The 16,704-nt window shown below is 40.2% G+C and overlaps 1 protein-coding gene across 1 annotated transcript in view; it reads left to right on the plus strand.

Moving 5' to 3' along the window:
- Positions 1–7,512: 7,512 nt before the first annotated feature.
- The window catches only part of MMP20 (matrix metallopeptidase 20), a 58,822-nt gene continuing 49,630 nt past the window's right edge, over positions 7,513–16,704 (plus strand). The window contains exons 1-2 of the mRNA XM_032640453.1: positions 7,513–7,638; positions 13,946–14,193. Coding sequence (XP_032496344.1) covers positions 7,513–7,638; positions 13,946–14,193 — 374 coding nt within the window. The remainder of the gene's footprint in view (positions 7,639–13,945; positions 14,194–16,704) is intronic.

A 16,704-nucleotide genomic window follows, 5' to 3' on the forward strand; every position in this document is an offset into this window, starting at 1 on the left:
AAAACTTATAAAATAACTCTGCACTAAAACTTACAGAACATTGCTAAGATAAATGCCAGAGGACCAAAATAAATACATGTTCATCAAATTAAAAACCTATTATTTAGATAACCATTCTTCCATAATAGACTTTTTTATTAACATCTTTATTGGAGTATAATTGCTTTACATTGGTGTGTTAGTTTCTGCTGTATAACAAAGTGAATCAGCTATACGTATACATATATCCCCATATCCCCTCCCTCTTGCATCTCCTTCCCACACTCCCTATCCCACCCCTCCAGGTGGTCACAAAGCACCGAGCTGATCTCCCTGTTCTATGCAGCTGCTTCCCACTAGCTATCTATTTTACATTTGGTAGTGTATATACGACCATACCACTCTCTCACTTCATCCCAGCTTACCCTTCCCCTTCCCCATGTCTCAAGTCCATTCTCTACGTCTGTGTCTTTATTCCTGTCCTGCCCCTAGGTTCTGCATAACATTTTTTCTTTTTTTTTTTTAGATTCCATATATATGTGTTAGCATATGGTAATTGTTTTTCTGACTTACTTCACTCTGTAAGACAGTCTCTAGGTCCATCCACCTCACTACAAATAACTCAATTTCATTTCTTTTTATGGCTAATATCCCATTGTATATATGTGCCACATCTTCTTTATGCATTCATCTGTCAATGGACACTTAGGTTGCTTCCATGTCCTGGCTATTGTAAATAGTGCTGCAATGAACATTGTGGTACATGACTCTTTTTGAATTACGGTTTTCTCAGGGTATATGCCCAGTAGTGGGATTGCTAGGTCATGTGGTAGTTCTATTTTGAGTTTTTTAAGGAACCTCTATACTGTTCTCCATAGTGGCTCTTTCAATTTACATTCCCACCAACAGTGCAAGAGGGTTCCCTTTTCTCCACACCCTCTCCAACGTTTATTGTTTGTAGATATTTTTTAATTTATTTATTTTTAATTTATTTATTTTTGGCTGCATTGGGTCTTCATTGCTGTGTGGGCTTTCTCTAGTTGCAGAGAGTGGGGGCTACTCTTCGTTGTGGTATGCAGGCTTCTCATTGCGGTGGCTTCTCGTTGCGGAGCACAGGCTCTAGGCGTGTGGGCTTCAGCAGTTGTGGCTCACGGGCTCCAGAGCACAGGCTCAGCAGTTGTGGCGCACGGGCTCAGCTGCTCCGTGGCATGTGGGATCCTCCCGGACCAGGGATTGAACCCGTGTCCCCTGCACTGGCAGGCGGATTCTTAACCGCTGCGCCACCTGGGAAGTCCCTATTGTTTGTAGATTTTTTGATGATGGCCATTGTGACCCGTGTGAGATGATACCTCATTGCAGTTTTGATTTGCATTTCTCTAATGATTAGTGATGTTGAGCATCCTTTCATGTGTCTGTTGGCAATCTGTATATCTTCTATGGAGAAATGTCTGTTTAGGTCTTCTGCCCATTTTTGTACTGGGTTGTTTGTTTTTGTGATATTGAGCTGTATGAGCTGCTTGTATATTTTGAAGATTAATCTTTTGCCAGTTGCTTCATTTGTAAATATTTTCTCCCTTTCTGAGGGCTGTCTTTTGGTCTTGTTTATGGTTTCCTTTGCTGTGCAAAAGCTTTTAAGTTTCATTAGGTCCCATTTGTTTATTTTCATTTTTATTTCCATTTCTCTAGGAGGTGGGTCAAAAAGGATCTTGTTGTGATGTATGTCATAGAGTGTTCTGCCTATGTTTTCCTCTAAGGGTTTGATAGTGTCTGGCCTTACATTTAGGTCTTTAATCCATTTGGAGTTTATTTTTGTGTATGGTGTTAGGGAGTGTTCTAATTTCATTCTTTTACATGTAGCTTTTCCCATGTAGTTTTCCCAGCACCACTTATTGAAGAGGCTGTCGTTTCTCCACTGTATATTCTTGCCTCCTTTATCAAAGATAAGGTTACCAATATGTGCATGGGTTTATCTCTGGGCTTTCTATCCTGTTCCATTGATCTACATTTCTCTTTTTGTGCCAGTACATTACTGTCTTGATTACTATAGCTTTGTATTATAGTCTGAAGAAAGACCTTCTAAACTAAAAATATATGTATCATTACAAAATGGAGTATGATATGATTTTTGGGTTAAAGAAAACATTTTTACAAATCAGGCATTCAAAGTGGAGTATATTTACTGGGGAAGTCTGCAAGAATGACTGTGATATGGCTGGCTGTGGGCTGGAAGGCCAGCTGGTCGCTGATTGCTTGTAGCCTGCCTCACTGGAAGGCATTCATCCAGCCTGGGGCTGAACTCCTTGCAAGTCAAGAAATGTAATCATTTATGAGAGCTAAACTCACTAGAGATTGAGTTGTAGAAACCAGAGAAAGAGTTGAATCATTTGCAATGAGAAATAGCATCAGTCAGGGAGCTTGGGCAGGTTGGCTGGCCCCCCTTCAGTGTAGGCAAGACTCTTGGGAGTGCTAGGAAGCTGCCTGGCCACGGGGTCAGCCAAGTGGTCCACCTCCAGCCAACTCTGAGCCCAGTGTTCCCTAGGACACTGCGTGGCACATGCATCAATGTATGTATTCCTGTAACTGTCAAGAACACAGATTTTTGAGCTCTGACAGATTTGTGTTAAAATCATGGAGCTACCACTTAATATCTACATGCAGTTCAACTAATTATTCACCTTACCTAAGCCCAAGTTTCTTCATTTGTAAAATGAGGTGTTCTATAGTTGTGTGAAAAATGTACATAAGGTGCTTGGCTCAATGTCTGGCATATAATAAGGGTTTAATAAAAATTTCGATACCTTAGGGTAATGCTACACACCTTTGTTTGATTCATTACATGGATTAAGGAAAAATTTCTCTCCCTAAGGGCAATCTTATTTTTCTTATTCCTAACTTTAATCGTTCAATCAGTTACTCATTCATACATTCATTTATTCAACAGCTGTTTATTGAAAACCTATTTTGTACCAGGCACTGTTTTATGCACTAGGGATATTGCTGCAGACAAAAGATAGAGTCCTTATCCTTATGGAGCTTACACTCTAGAAGTGAAAGACAGACAAAACACACTTGAACAATATATAGCATGTCAGTGTATACATTTAATGATGTAATGCTTTATTTTTTCCCCACAACTGTTATTTTAATCAATTGTCAATTCAATAGCCGAAGGTATCTTCGAAGTAAGAAAATGTCATATATTCATTTTTTATTAATCCTTCACAATATTTCTGTGGAATTTTTGAAAATCATGGCAAAAAGCAATTCTGTAGTCTCCTATTTATGAACTGGACTGAACACTAAGCATTCATTTAATCCTCTCAACATCCCTTGACATAGGTATTATTCCCACCTCGCCCCCACACCATTTGACAATGCAGGAGTAGTTTAGGAGGTTTCACAGATTGTGGTAGACATTTTCTGGGTTTGGTTTTGATTTGTTCTTTGGTTGCCCAGCACCAATTTTCTCTCTGGGGGATATTCCCATTTCATATTTATTTATTTATCTATATATAATTGGTGGTCTCTATGGAAGCTGTCCTGCCTCTTAGTATGGAGGCCTGCTTCTTGCCTCTGGATATCAGGGTGAGGGCACATGACCTAGGCCCAACCAATAGAATTTCTCATTAAAGACTCTGAATGCTGAGGGAGTGAGAAAAAACATAGAAACAAGAGCAGCAGTAGCCTTGACTGTCCATCTGGAACATTGTCCAGTAGTAAGAGACAAGGGTCCCACAACTGATCATTCCTTGGCTCTGGTTTCTTCTGCCCTTAATCCTGCTGGTTCTTCCAGCCTGATGCTCCAGGCTTCCTGGCAGTTCTCTAAGCTACCTGATATCCTTTAAAAAAAAAATGTTTTCTCTTAAATTATCCAAAACTTGTTTTCATAGCTTAAAACATAATAACACTGACTAGTAATATATCTAGAAAGTGACCAAGTCAATATTTAATTCTAGGTCTGTCTAAATAAAGAGCCCTTTAATAAGTCAACTGGGCAATCAGTAATTTTTTCAACAATTATTCATCAATGCATAACATGCACAGCAGGCACCATCTCAGCAACTTCAATGTTGAGGATTTACTAAAACCCCTATGGAATCAAATTCAGCTAGGGCCTAGAGAAAAGCAGTTCTTTGCAGTAAACTTGATTCTGTAATTTAAAATGCTTATCCTCTTACATTAGTGGTACATGGAAACTTTAGTTCTGTGTAAAGTTCTACAAAGTCTGCAGGACCCCAAAACATCAACCCTTCCCAGAGGCTACCAACCTCCTGTTTCATGTGTACTATTTTTATAATCTGATTTTTCTACAGATACTATGCTTTCCACATTTCTCTGTGATACGGACTCTCATTCCATTCCCTTTTAGTCATTGACTTGCTTTGATATGATCTTTTTAGGTTAGAATGATTTGGATTTAGTTTAGATTTGACACAAGGATGATAGAAAGGAAACTTTTGCTCCCCTGTGAAGAGAGAAAGTCAGGACAAAAAAACACCTAGTGAGAAATTACCAGTTTGAGTTTGTCACTTTGGAAGGGTCAAAGGTATTGCCTAGCACTGGCCTTGAGGTAATACCTACTCACATTAATGTGTCAATGACTTATAAGAACATAAATTGCTACTCCTCTTCAGTTTTTGCGCTTAACAGTCGAATATTGGGATTGATTACATTCACGCAATTGAAGAGTGGATACTGGAATCTTCTAGAAATATCTAGATCATACCTTATAAGCAGTTATTTACTTCAGTTTACTTCCAAAAATGAGACTTAGCAAATTCTTTGGAGTTCTGGAGGTGAGAGTATTTTCTCTCTATAGGTCCGAGAATTTCTTGCTATCGTTCCTTCACTCCCTGCCTGCATTGGGGCCATCACGATGAATTGCAACAGTGGTTTGGGGAGAAATTGGGGGAATGAGATGATCAAATAGAGGGAAATTTCAAGGACTCATTCTTTGTTTTTCAATTGTGGCAGCTGCTGTGAAAGTGTAGTAGTAGCACTGCAGAGGACAGGAGAACATATAAATGCAAATTTTGAAAGATTGTTGTCATAGTATTTTCCTTTACTTAGACCAAAAAGAGACAATGAGTATATGTTTGTACATTCATTCATTCATTTATAAAACAAACTTACGTGACTTTTATATCATTCATTCTCCAAGGAACTTATAATTCAGTTAGTTGAATTAGTCTACTAGGTCTGTGGTTTTCTTTCTTTTTTCTTCTGAGGATCATGTTTTGTGTGCCTCACAGCATATAACAGAGATGATGGTCACATGTGTGACAAACTCTCGTTGAGTACCTGGCGTTATTCACTAGACACCATACATGGCCATAACCCCACTGTTTTCTCTTCATGCAGGAAAATGTGTCAGCATGCAAACAGAGCAAGAGAGAGAGAGATCACTATAGTAATAACTTTGAATCTAGCCTAAGTGCTAAGTAAGACATTTACGTATTTTTATCTTTTAACAAATAATAGTATTAAATTATTTGCAACAGACTTCACAAATGACTTTAAATACCAGGTATGTCACCACTAAGACACACTGCTGTAGATGGCAAGGGCAATACTGAATACTTTCTGTGACCAGGATGTTCTTGGCACTTTGTATATATTTTCGTTTCATCCCATACTTCATAATTCTGTTTGCTCATCTACTCCAGTGGTTTTCCAACTTTAGCATGCATCAGAATGACCTGGAAGCCTTGTTTAAATGCATCTGCTGGGCCCCATTCCCACAGTTTCTGATCCAGTAAGTCTGGGTGGGGCCTGAGAATTTGTATTTCCAACAGGTTTCCTGGTAATAGTAATGCTGCTAGTCCAGGAACTACACTTTGAGAATCATTGAGTCATCCACTCATCCATTCAAAAAACATTAATTAAAAGCCTACCTGGTGGGACTTCCCTGGTGGTGCAGTGGTTAAGAATCTGCTTGCCAATGCAGGGGACATGGGTTCGAGCCCCGGTCCGGGAAGATCCCACATGCCACAGAGGATCCCACATGCCACAGAGCACTTAAGCCCGTGTGGCACAACTACTGAGCCTGCGCTCTAGAGCCTGCAAGCCATAACTACTGAGCCCGCATGCCACAACTACTGAAGCCCGCACACCTAGAGCCCGTACTCTGCAACGAGAAGCCGCTAAAATGAGAAGCCTGCACACCACGACGAAGAGAAGCCCCTGATCACCGCAACTAGAGAAAACCCACGCATAGCAACGAAGACCCAACGCAGCCATAAATAAATTAATTAATTAAATAAATTTCAAAAATTAAAAAAAAACTCCAGAGTGAAACAGTTTAAGAACAATTAATTCATTTTTTAAAAAAGCCTACCTGGTGCCTGGTAATAAAGTAAAAAGATAAATTGAACATTATTCTGTAAGAGCTGACGTCTACTGAGCACTCTGCTGAGGGCTTTGTTATGATCTGATTTACTCCTTTATGACAATTCTTCAAAGTAGGTACCTTTTCCCCTATTTTTCAGGCAAAATTACCACAGCTGAAAGAGATTAAGTAACCTGCTCAGTCATATGGACAAGTGTCAGAACTAGGACTTGAACCCAGGTCTACTGGATGCAAGTGACACCCACAGACACCATGTCACATGCTCTGCTACCTCTGTAACATGAGGGGCTTACACACAGTATTACTGTCAGTCTTTTGCAGATTAAAAAAAAATGATGTTCAGAGAGGTTACATAACTTGCCCAAAGTCACCCAGCTAGGAAGTATCTTAAACAAAATTTAATCTCAGTTTGTCTGATGCCAAAGTACTTTTTCCACCATACAACACCATTTCTCCGTGCTATCTCTAAATCAGGATCCATCCAAATCAGAGCCAGGAACAAGAGTATGACTCCAGTTAACCAGAGTGCACAGAGAATGGGGAATTGACGGTTTCGGTTAATGAAGAACATCTCTCTTATGTTAACTTATTCAAAAGCTTTCTAACAATTACCAGTGCACCTTCCACCCTAAGTCAGCATGGTATAATGTAATGCTTCCTTGATGATTCAGGATCTTACGTGTCCCAGAACCATCATTATAAACAGCATTTGTTTCTGAGAAATGTCCAAGTGGATACAGAAGAAGGTGAATGGGGTAGATGTTGGGGAGCCCAGAGGTAGAGGACAAGTTAAAGTATATTCTACTCATTTACCTTCTCTGCCAGCAGAATGGAAAAGCCCCAAACTGAGACTCATCAAATGTTTCAGTTGATGTGGGTTCAAATTAATCACGTTTACTCCAATTCATGTAAGTAGCCGAAAACTGCATTAAAAGTGACTGTTTTTCTCGTTTTGCCACTTGGTAAATTGCAAAGAGTGAAGGCTCCCTGACTCCTGTGTACTGCTGTGTTACCCCGTCATCAGCGGAGAAAGGAGCTGTATAATTACCTTTTGAGACATGAATCATCCTTGCTCTGAGGGCCCAGACCTGTTTGACTCTATAAAAGCAGCTCAAGGTCGAAGTGCAAACGTGCACTGTCTGCCATCCCCCGGGCTGCTATAATTACCAAGCCACCAGGAGGAGATGAAGGTGCTCCCTGCATCTGGCCTTGCTGTCCTCCTCGTCACGGCTCTGAAGTTTTCCACTGCAGCCCCCTCCCTATTTGCAGCCACCCCCAGGACCTCAAGGAACAGCTACCACCTTGCACAGGTTTGTGAATCTTTACACAATTCCCTCTTCCCCCTCCTGCCCCAGAAAACCTAAAGGGGATAATGAGAAAATAAGGAAAATCTGTTATGGCTTTGAAATCATCTTCTAAGTCCACTAAAGTCTAATGGATATGATCTCCTGTACAGCTAAGGCTGGTGTCTGGTACACACTGAGTGCCTGTGTTGCATGATTGCATAAATAAATGAATGAATGTCTATCCAGGTATCTTGCTGCACACAGAATTTGAGGCGGCTAGCAAAAATACATGCATTACAAAAAAGACAAAAGAAGTATTTGAGGAGCAACGTAGGAGGAAAAATAAGGGCAGAAAAATAAAAATCAAAGTGTAAGATTTGCACAGTAGAGGTGGGTCGGAAACTTAGTGCTAAGATTCCTAACAGTCGCAACAGAAAGATTTCCTGTGTTCACTTTTTAGAAAAATGGCTCTTGTACTCAGGGCAAACTTGATCAAAATTTGAAGTGAACCGGGCTTCCCTGGTGGCGCAGTGGTTGAGAGTCCACCTGCTGATGCAGGGGACATGGGTTCGTGCCCCAGTCCAGGAAGATCCCACATGCCGCGGAGCGGCTAGGCCCGTGAGCCATGGCCACTGAGCCTGCGCATCTGGAGCCTGTGCTCCACAACAGGAGAGGCCACAACACTGAGAGGCCCATGTACCACAAAAAAAAAAAAAAATGGAAGTGAACCAAGTTTTTGCTGGGTAGCTACCTGCTTCTCATGTGAGGGTCTCTCCTCTCTAAAACATATTCACCAAGTACCTTATTTACTTACAATTTCTGTACCTTCCCCTCCTTTAAAATCTTCCCTGACTGTCGGAAAGGATCTGATAAAATAATACATATCAGAATTTCTTCAAAGACTAAGTGTGACTCAAAGTGATTCAATGTATATTTGCTTCCAAGTGTTTTGTTTTTAACATTTAAAGGGAAGTGGCGAACTTTAACCTTAAGAAACAAGTCTTCAATGAAGGAATTTCCAACATTTATGAAAGGTGTGTAAGTGAGATGTTTTTGCACCAGGGCCTTTGTTTCAAGTGTCTGTCAAAATGATAGCACATCTGTGATTGCCAACCCTGCCTCAGGGTTGCTTTCCTACCTGCCAGGCTACACCTGGGTACACGTTGCAGAGCTGATTGTCACCTGTACACACCTGCGTGTCCCTACTGACTGTTTACACCACTCTTCCATTCTAATTGGTCCATCCCCCTGCCACACCAGTCGTTAAACATTTTGAACATCAGCCCTGCATGTAAACAGCACAGTGGATGCCAAGCACAGACCTGTTGAATTGAACTTCCTTTGACTTGAGCCCACTTTCAGACGAACTAAATTCCAAATAACATATCTCACAATACTGGGGGTCTATTTCAAATTGTATTTTGCTGGTGCCACCAAGCTTTGAATCTCTTCTCTCCAAATGTAATCTTCCATCACCCAGCCTCATGCCACCCTGATTCAGAAACTAGAGGCTTTGGGACTTCCAGAAGGAGGGTCATACTGAGGCCATGGCAGCAAGCTGGAATGATCAGGGCAAACCTCTCAAGCAGATCCCAGTGCCTAGAAAGAATTACTGTCCCATCTTATAGTTTATAGAAATATTTAACAACTTAGGCAGCCTTACAGTACAACAAGTGAAATGACATGAAAATAGACTTATTTCATAAAAATAGCTTAAGTTCATTCATTCAGCAACTATTTATTGAAAGTTTACTGTATGCTATGTGCCAGGACCTGTTCTAAGCACTGGACAAACATCAGTGAACAAAACAAGTCCCTGTTCTTATGGCGCTGGCATGGGGATGATGGAGGAGTGGGAAGATGCTGGGAGGAGACAAACAAGTCAATCAATAAGTCCCCAAGTGATATTAAAAAATAAATTAGGATGATAGCGAGTTACTGGGACCCTGGGGGGTATTTTCACTTGAGTAGTCCAGGAAGGATTCTCTGAGGAAGTGATATTTGAGATAAAGAGCTATGTGAACCTGAACTTCACAGTCGTGTGAAGATCTGGAGACAGAGCAGTCCAGGCAGAGAAAAGAGCGAGTGCAGCAGCCGGGGACTGAAAGAACTTGGATTGGAGCATCGGGCTACCATGGCAAGAAGATACTGGCTGAGTCTCAGAGTCAGGCCAGGCCAGCATACACCTGGGGCCTGGGGGTCCAGGTCAGGTTAAGCCCCTTCTACACTACTCTCTTCTTTCTAGATCGCTCACTAAGAGATAACAAATAGTTTCCTGTGCCTGGAAACTCGAGGCAGGAAACGTTTCCAAATACTATTCACTTCTTCCTAAACCCATGAACACGATAATCTATGCTTGAAAAGATAAACAGGTTTTTAGTTGATTTAATGCCCACTTGTATCTTTTAAATTCTGATTGGCTAATTATCATAAAGGCTTGGAAAATGATGAAATACTTAGTCTCATAATCCAGAGTTTTATTCTACTTTTTGGTTTTTTTTAAATAATAATATCAATACAACATTTAATACAGGCTGTTAAATTGTCCTTAAAATAATATAAGATTTTATTATCACATTATTATGAGCTTATAATTAAAGAAAATAAACAAAAAACCTTCCAAATACAAACTGTTAAATTCAGGTACTTTTATTACCATTTGACTTTCTGTGCATAAAGATATTTTTTAATTGTCATTATACTCAAAATTTGGTTCCTACCTTCTTATTATTATAACACAATAAAATTTTGATTTTATACTATGTTCATAAAGATCATGTTATAAAGTTACAAATATTTCAGAATATAAGTGAGTTATAATTTATTTAGCCATTTCCTTTGTTGGATACATGGAATATTTCCATATGAATAATGTTTCTATGAACATTTTTGTACATCAGCCTAATCTAAAGGATTATTTTTTTCAGGATAGATTTCCAGAAGTGTAATTAATGAGTAAAAAGGTATATACATTTTAAAGTCTTTTGATACATTTCAAAGTATTTTCACACTAAGGATCTCATTGGATCCTCATACTGGTGTGGGTAGGATAGACACCAACCCCATGTTATAGACGAGAAACCTGACACCAAAAGGAATTGCCCAAGATTTTTAGAACCTAGGATTTGTCACAAAACAAAAAGTTCCCACAGTTCCATTCCTGTGACTTAGCCAAAACAGAAAGAAATATTGAAGAACCGTATCTTGAACTTCACTTTGTCCTGAAGCACACTTAAATCTGAACTTTAAGCTCTTCACTCTCAGGAAGGACACTAGGAAAGTGCACTGAAAGAAGAGTTGGGAGGGGGGACCTGGGCCACTAGCTTCTGGGACTGCCCTCAAGGCCTCTGCTATTCTTATCTGTCAAATATTGTTGGAGACACAGAGAGGGGACCACCATATTGCCAACCCTAGACTCCTGTGGTTTCAACAGTGGGGGAGTACGGAGGGTGGGGAGGCACGTAGGACAATTCTGGTGAGTCCTGAAATCTTTGACCCAGGCCCACAATTAGGTGTTGAGCCAACAGCACACAAGTGTTAGAATAGAACACAAACACAGTTCTAAGTGGGCATCTTTGTGCCTAACTGAACATTTTGACTCTGAAAAGTATGCTAAAACCTCATCAATAACTTTGGCAAGAAAGTGTACAGAATAATTTGGGCTCTCTGTACTTCAGAGAGCTTGATAATTCTTCAAAGAAGCATATTTTCTATATTTTACCTAAAGAAAAATAGCTCAAATGGTAACTGAACATCTACTCTGCACCTAGAACTGGGTCAGGCCAGGGCCATATCTGTGAAGGCATCACGATCCCCAGCCTGAGAAACCAGAGGTGAGAGTGATGAGAAGCTGGTAGACTGTGGTACAAGGTGGCAGGTGTTCACTAGTCTAAGAACCACATTCCGTGGGAGCACCCAGTAGGGAGCAACTCACCTGTGTCACTGCAGTAACCAATCCTTGTGGTCTCTTTAAGTAGAAATAGTTTTTGATTTTATCTTTACTCCATTAAAGATAGTTTTAATCCTATTTACTATGACTTGCCTTAAACCTTTTGAGTTGCAGGTCTAGCATCTTAAGCATATTTTGAAAAAAAAATATATAAAACATATATAACTAAAAATGAATTATTCTCAATTCCATCACTAAAATATAACCACTGTTAATCCCTTAGTCTACATTTTTCAAAACCCTTTCTATGACTCAGTGCTGGGACTAACATGAAGGAGTGACACAAGCTTGGACCCTGTCTTTATTTAAAATGTTGATATTTTGTCCATCATAGATTTTATGCATTAATTTTTATTTTTTCCAAAAACATTTCATTAAACATTATTTTTCTTGATCATTGAGTATTTGGCAACCCCCCACCCACTTCCTCATCCTAGTCCTAGTTTAGGACTATATATCTGTGTGTATTAATATGCACAGACTTCTCTTTACAAAGGTGGCTTGTACTATAATAATAGTTGTAAACCTCTTTTCACTTAATATATCAGAAGCATCTTCTTATATGACCATATTTCATAAAACCAAAATTAGAATTTAGAGTGTAAGTGTAACACATAACCTAACAAGGAAATAAAATATTTGAAATCAAAATGGCCTCAGAAAATATGGAGCATCTGGCTTTCCGCACAGAGCTCACCTCTGAAGAGAGTAATTCAGACTTACCATGAGCATAGTGTTATCACAGCATCAGCTTGAGCAAACAGAATGGCTCAGAGAATCAACATCACTCTGCCAAAAAGATCAGGAACATAAAATGTTGATTTAAAATGGCCTAACCAGACATGGAAATGAAAGCAAATAGTTACACCTTTGTTTCAGGGCACCTGCCCTGAAACAAAGAGCAGGGCTTTGTTTCAGGGCTCCATCGCCCTTTTCCTCCTCTTGGGTTCTCATCTCAGTAAGAATTTTACAAAGAACGACCGCCAGGGAAGTGAGCTCCTCTCATAAGCAGGGCAAGGAGTAAGGATTGGTTGACCCCACGGTAAAGACACAGAACACCTTGTCCAAACAAGTGAGCGAGTCTTACTCCTTTTCTTTTTTCCTTAACAATTACAGTTCATGTTCATAGCAGAAAACTTTGGGATATAGGAAAGGGTAAAGAATAAATTGTCACCCATAATTTTAAAACCCAGAGATAAACAAGATTAATATTCAGACTTATTTCCTTCCATTATTTATGTTACTTATGTTCATTATAAATTATATATATGTTAATTATCAATGTCTTGATTAATGTCTTAATTTTAAGTGTTAATATAGATGTTAACATGATTATATTAATATACAGATATAATAAACATGAATATAATCTATTTACATTATACGATTTTATTTATGAAATTATGTATAAATATTTTACTTCTACCTTTCTCAGTATATTGCCATTATATTGACTTCACTACTCCATGCCATTAAATATTTTTCAAAAATATATAAATAATATTATTTATATACAACAAATAAGTACTTTATAATAATATACAAATATAAAATTTTATATTTAATAAAATATAGATATAAAGATTTAGCTGCTTTTTGTTTTCCTGAAATAAGTTGGGTGGGTGAAATTCCTGGGCCAACAGCAGGCTCTGACCCTGCATTTTCACGACTCTGTCTCACTCACTTCACCCAAGAAGTCATACAGAGTGTTTTGAGTGGTACATTAGGGTTTTAAGCCTTTAAGCACAAGTAAAATCGTTATAATTTATGGCTAATTTCATTTGCTTCAAGGGGCAAAGAGCCAGTCCTAGGAAACATGCCCCTTGGAAACAATTTGCACCCCATGTATTGAACACACCTGAATTAATTAAAAGTCTCAGCTGGGAAACAGATTGACCTGCTGCCTTTGTATAAGATGAGAGGCTGCAATATAAAGCCACAGAGAGTTAAGAACATTCTGATCTTGCATAATGTATAATGAAAATACGACACAAATAACTGCTTACTAGAAAAATAGGAGAGTCTTTGTTTTACAAATTGGTAAAGACCTCAATGACAAATAAATGGTCCGTGGGGAAAATGTTCACATTATTCTCCTTCCATTATTTTTTTCTCTTCAAGCTACTATTCATTGTAGAAAAAGTATAAAAGGCATGCACATAAAAAAATCTAAAAATCCCACCGCCCAAAGACAATTGTTGTTAATAACTTGGCATATATCTGTCTAAGCTTCATCTACGCAAATATATCTAATTTTTTCAAAAGTGGGAATATGCTCTGCACACTATCTTTAGCCTATCAAGAATACCGTCCCTGTCTTACCTGAGCATAAGTGTTGTTCAGAGATTGTGCTGTGGATGTCAGCCTGCCTCTCCATTTCAGGCATACCTTGACAAATATTACACAAAGAAAGGAGGGCACCAGATTGGTGAGATGATTGCGAGAGGAGGCAATTCCATGGTTAAAAACATTAAGGAGCTGCAGGCTTTCTTCGGCCTCCGAGTCACCGGGAAGTTAGACCGGGCCACCATGGATGTGATCAAGAGGCCTCGCTGTGGAGTTCCTGATGTGGCAAACTATCGCCTCTTCCCAGGTGAACCCAAATGGAAAAAAAATACTTTGACATACAGGTAATGAGATCGAGTCTTTCCAAATTCAGAGAGAAAGAGCCTTTCTCTCCTTCTTTCTTTTCATTTAAAAATATCTTCCTTCTGATCTGTATAAAAATCATGACTCGGGCTTCCCTGGTGGCGCAGTGGTTGAGAGTCTGCCTGCCGATGCAGGGGACGCGGGTTCATGCCCCGGTCCGGGAGGATCCCGCATGCCGCGGAGCGGCTGCGCCCGTGGGCCGTGGCCGCTGAGCCTGCGCGTCCAGAGCCTGTTGCTCCGCGGCGGGAGAGGCCACAACGGTGAAAGGCCCGCGTACCGCAAAAAAAAAAAAAAAATCATGACTCATCACAATCATAAGAGAGCGTAAGAACTTTTTAGGTCTAATCTTTAGAAAATGACAGTGGAGAATTCACTAGAAAATATGATCTCAAGAGTATCATAATGGCTGGCCGTTTTAGGCATTACAATTTTATCAGAGACAACACATTTTTCTCTAAAGAAAAATAAACTAGTCTAGGATTAATAACCTGATGGTACCAACCAGTTTTCTTAAAACAATCTTCTAAATCAGAAGTAAATAAACTCACCTACTAATAAATTAATTTTTTATTAATTCCAATAATAATTTATTGACAATTTATTAAATGTCTACCATAGGCATTCAGTTTTGGAGATGTAAAGGTGAGTAGATCACCTTTCCTCTTCTTTGGGGGAGACACGCATACAAACAGTCACAGCTCCGGGTGAGAAGTGTGAAACTACAGGTCTAAGCAGAGAACTGTGGCAGCACATGGAGGGAGCTACCAAGTCACCCAGGGACTGGCCAGTGACATCTGAGCCTGACTTGTAGGCAAAGCAGGAGCCAGTCAGCCCCTAGCCCCAGGCTCTCCCATCTCCCACCTTATCCCCCCTCCACCTCCACAGTTGAGCCTGGCCATCCTCTGGATTCCTCCTGTCCCAGGTGGAACAAGGATTCCGCATGATCCAAGAGGACTCATTCACCCAACCAGAATCTACACCCTCACTGTACTCTGGGTTTTCAGGCCAGAATTCCAGCCCCTCAGCCTGCATCCATTTGTGGGGCCAGTACAGGCCTCCTTCCCAGGTTGGCCCACCCTCCTCCATTGGACCGTCCATGGTGCTTCCTAATTATTATACTACATTTTACTATTATCTATATTCACGAGGTCATTTACATCTCTTATCTGTATGATGGAAATGATGTGCTGCTACTCATCTCCTCCCAACTTTACGTTCACTCATGGCAAGTTGGTTGTTGAAATTAGCCATAGTGAGGGTACTTACAGTATGGAAATCAGCAAACCCTACAGACGAGGAGTTTTGGTCATAGAACTGGTTGTTAAACTGTAGCAGCACACCAGTGATTCCCTGTGATCAAATGGGGGCTCAAACCCAAAGAGAGATCAGATGATTCCTCTAGGCCACTTGTCTGTTGCTATGAGCCTAAGAGTCCATTAAGGTGGTGCTGAACACAATTATTAGCCTCTGCTCCAGCGTAAGAATTCCACAAAAATCAAAGCATTTGGGGAAGAAACACCCTATAAGGAATTAAACACCCAAAAGATTATGAGATGATTAAGGGCAAGACAGAAATATTTTATATAAACTCATGAAGTTTTTTCTGTCATTTCTTAAAATAAACTGTATCATAGAATTTTAGTCAGTGATTATGCACAGCAAAGACAAGGGGAGAGATCAAGCTAATTTGGGACTGAAAGAAGTATAATATTCTTGTGATAATATTTTGGGCAGTCCCAAAAGCACCCTCCACACTGCCCATCCAGTTGCTCCCAAACAACTCTCCTTCTCCCCCGCCCCACCCAAAAAGGAACTAGAGACTATCTTAGTACTCTGTCTATATAGCTACTGGATCTCAGAATAACTCCTTTTAATATAGCCCAAAGGACTGCAAAAGACAAAATATAGCATAGTGCTTGTGTGCATAGGCTTTGGAGTCGTAAAGAACTGGGCTCAAGTCCTGACTAGTCATAAAACGTAGAGTGTTACTATTATCTGTGAAGGTTGCTGTGAGGGTTAGAGTGCGTACCACATTTAAAAGTGCCTAGAACAAGGTCCAGCACGTAGTGTGTATTCACAGAACATTAGCTGTCATCACTGCTGCTGTGTCGGTCTCCAGACCCTGGGTCAGGACCTCTGTCCATGTGCTCTTCCTTTCTGGTGTCATCCCTTCTCCATCTCTGTCTTCTCCAGCCCAACACACAGGCAGCTCTGTGGGGATGGATAGCTTGTCTATAATGTGAGCGAACTTCGAGATACCAACTACACAGAGCCATGATAAATCACAGTTTCATATTATGCAGTGGGCGTGGCATATTCTGAAAACACTAAATGGTCCCTTCAAGGGTCCTTCTGGTTTCCCCCCGGACACCTACGTCCCTCCTCTTGGCCCCAGTCCCTGGAGTTAGAGATCTCCTTGATCCTTCCCTCTCCATTACTGAGGTTTAGCTATTTCCCATCCTCTCTGTGGGACATGGTCCCTTCCTTTTGGG

The sequence above is a fragment of the Phocoena sinus genome, chromosome 8, assembly GCF_008692025.1.
Source record: "Phocoena sinus isolate mPhoSin1 chromosome 8, mPhoSin1.pri, whole genome shotgun sequence".
In the NCBI taxonomy this organism is placed as follows: domain Eukaryota; kingdom Metazoa; phylum Chordata; class Mammalia; order Artiodactyla; family Phocoenidae; genus Phocoena; species Phocoena sinus.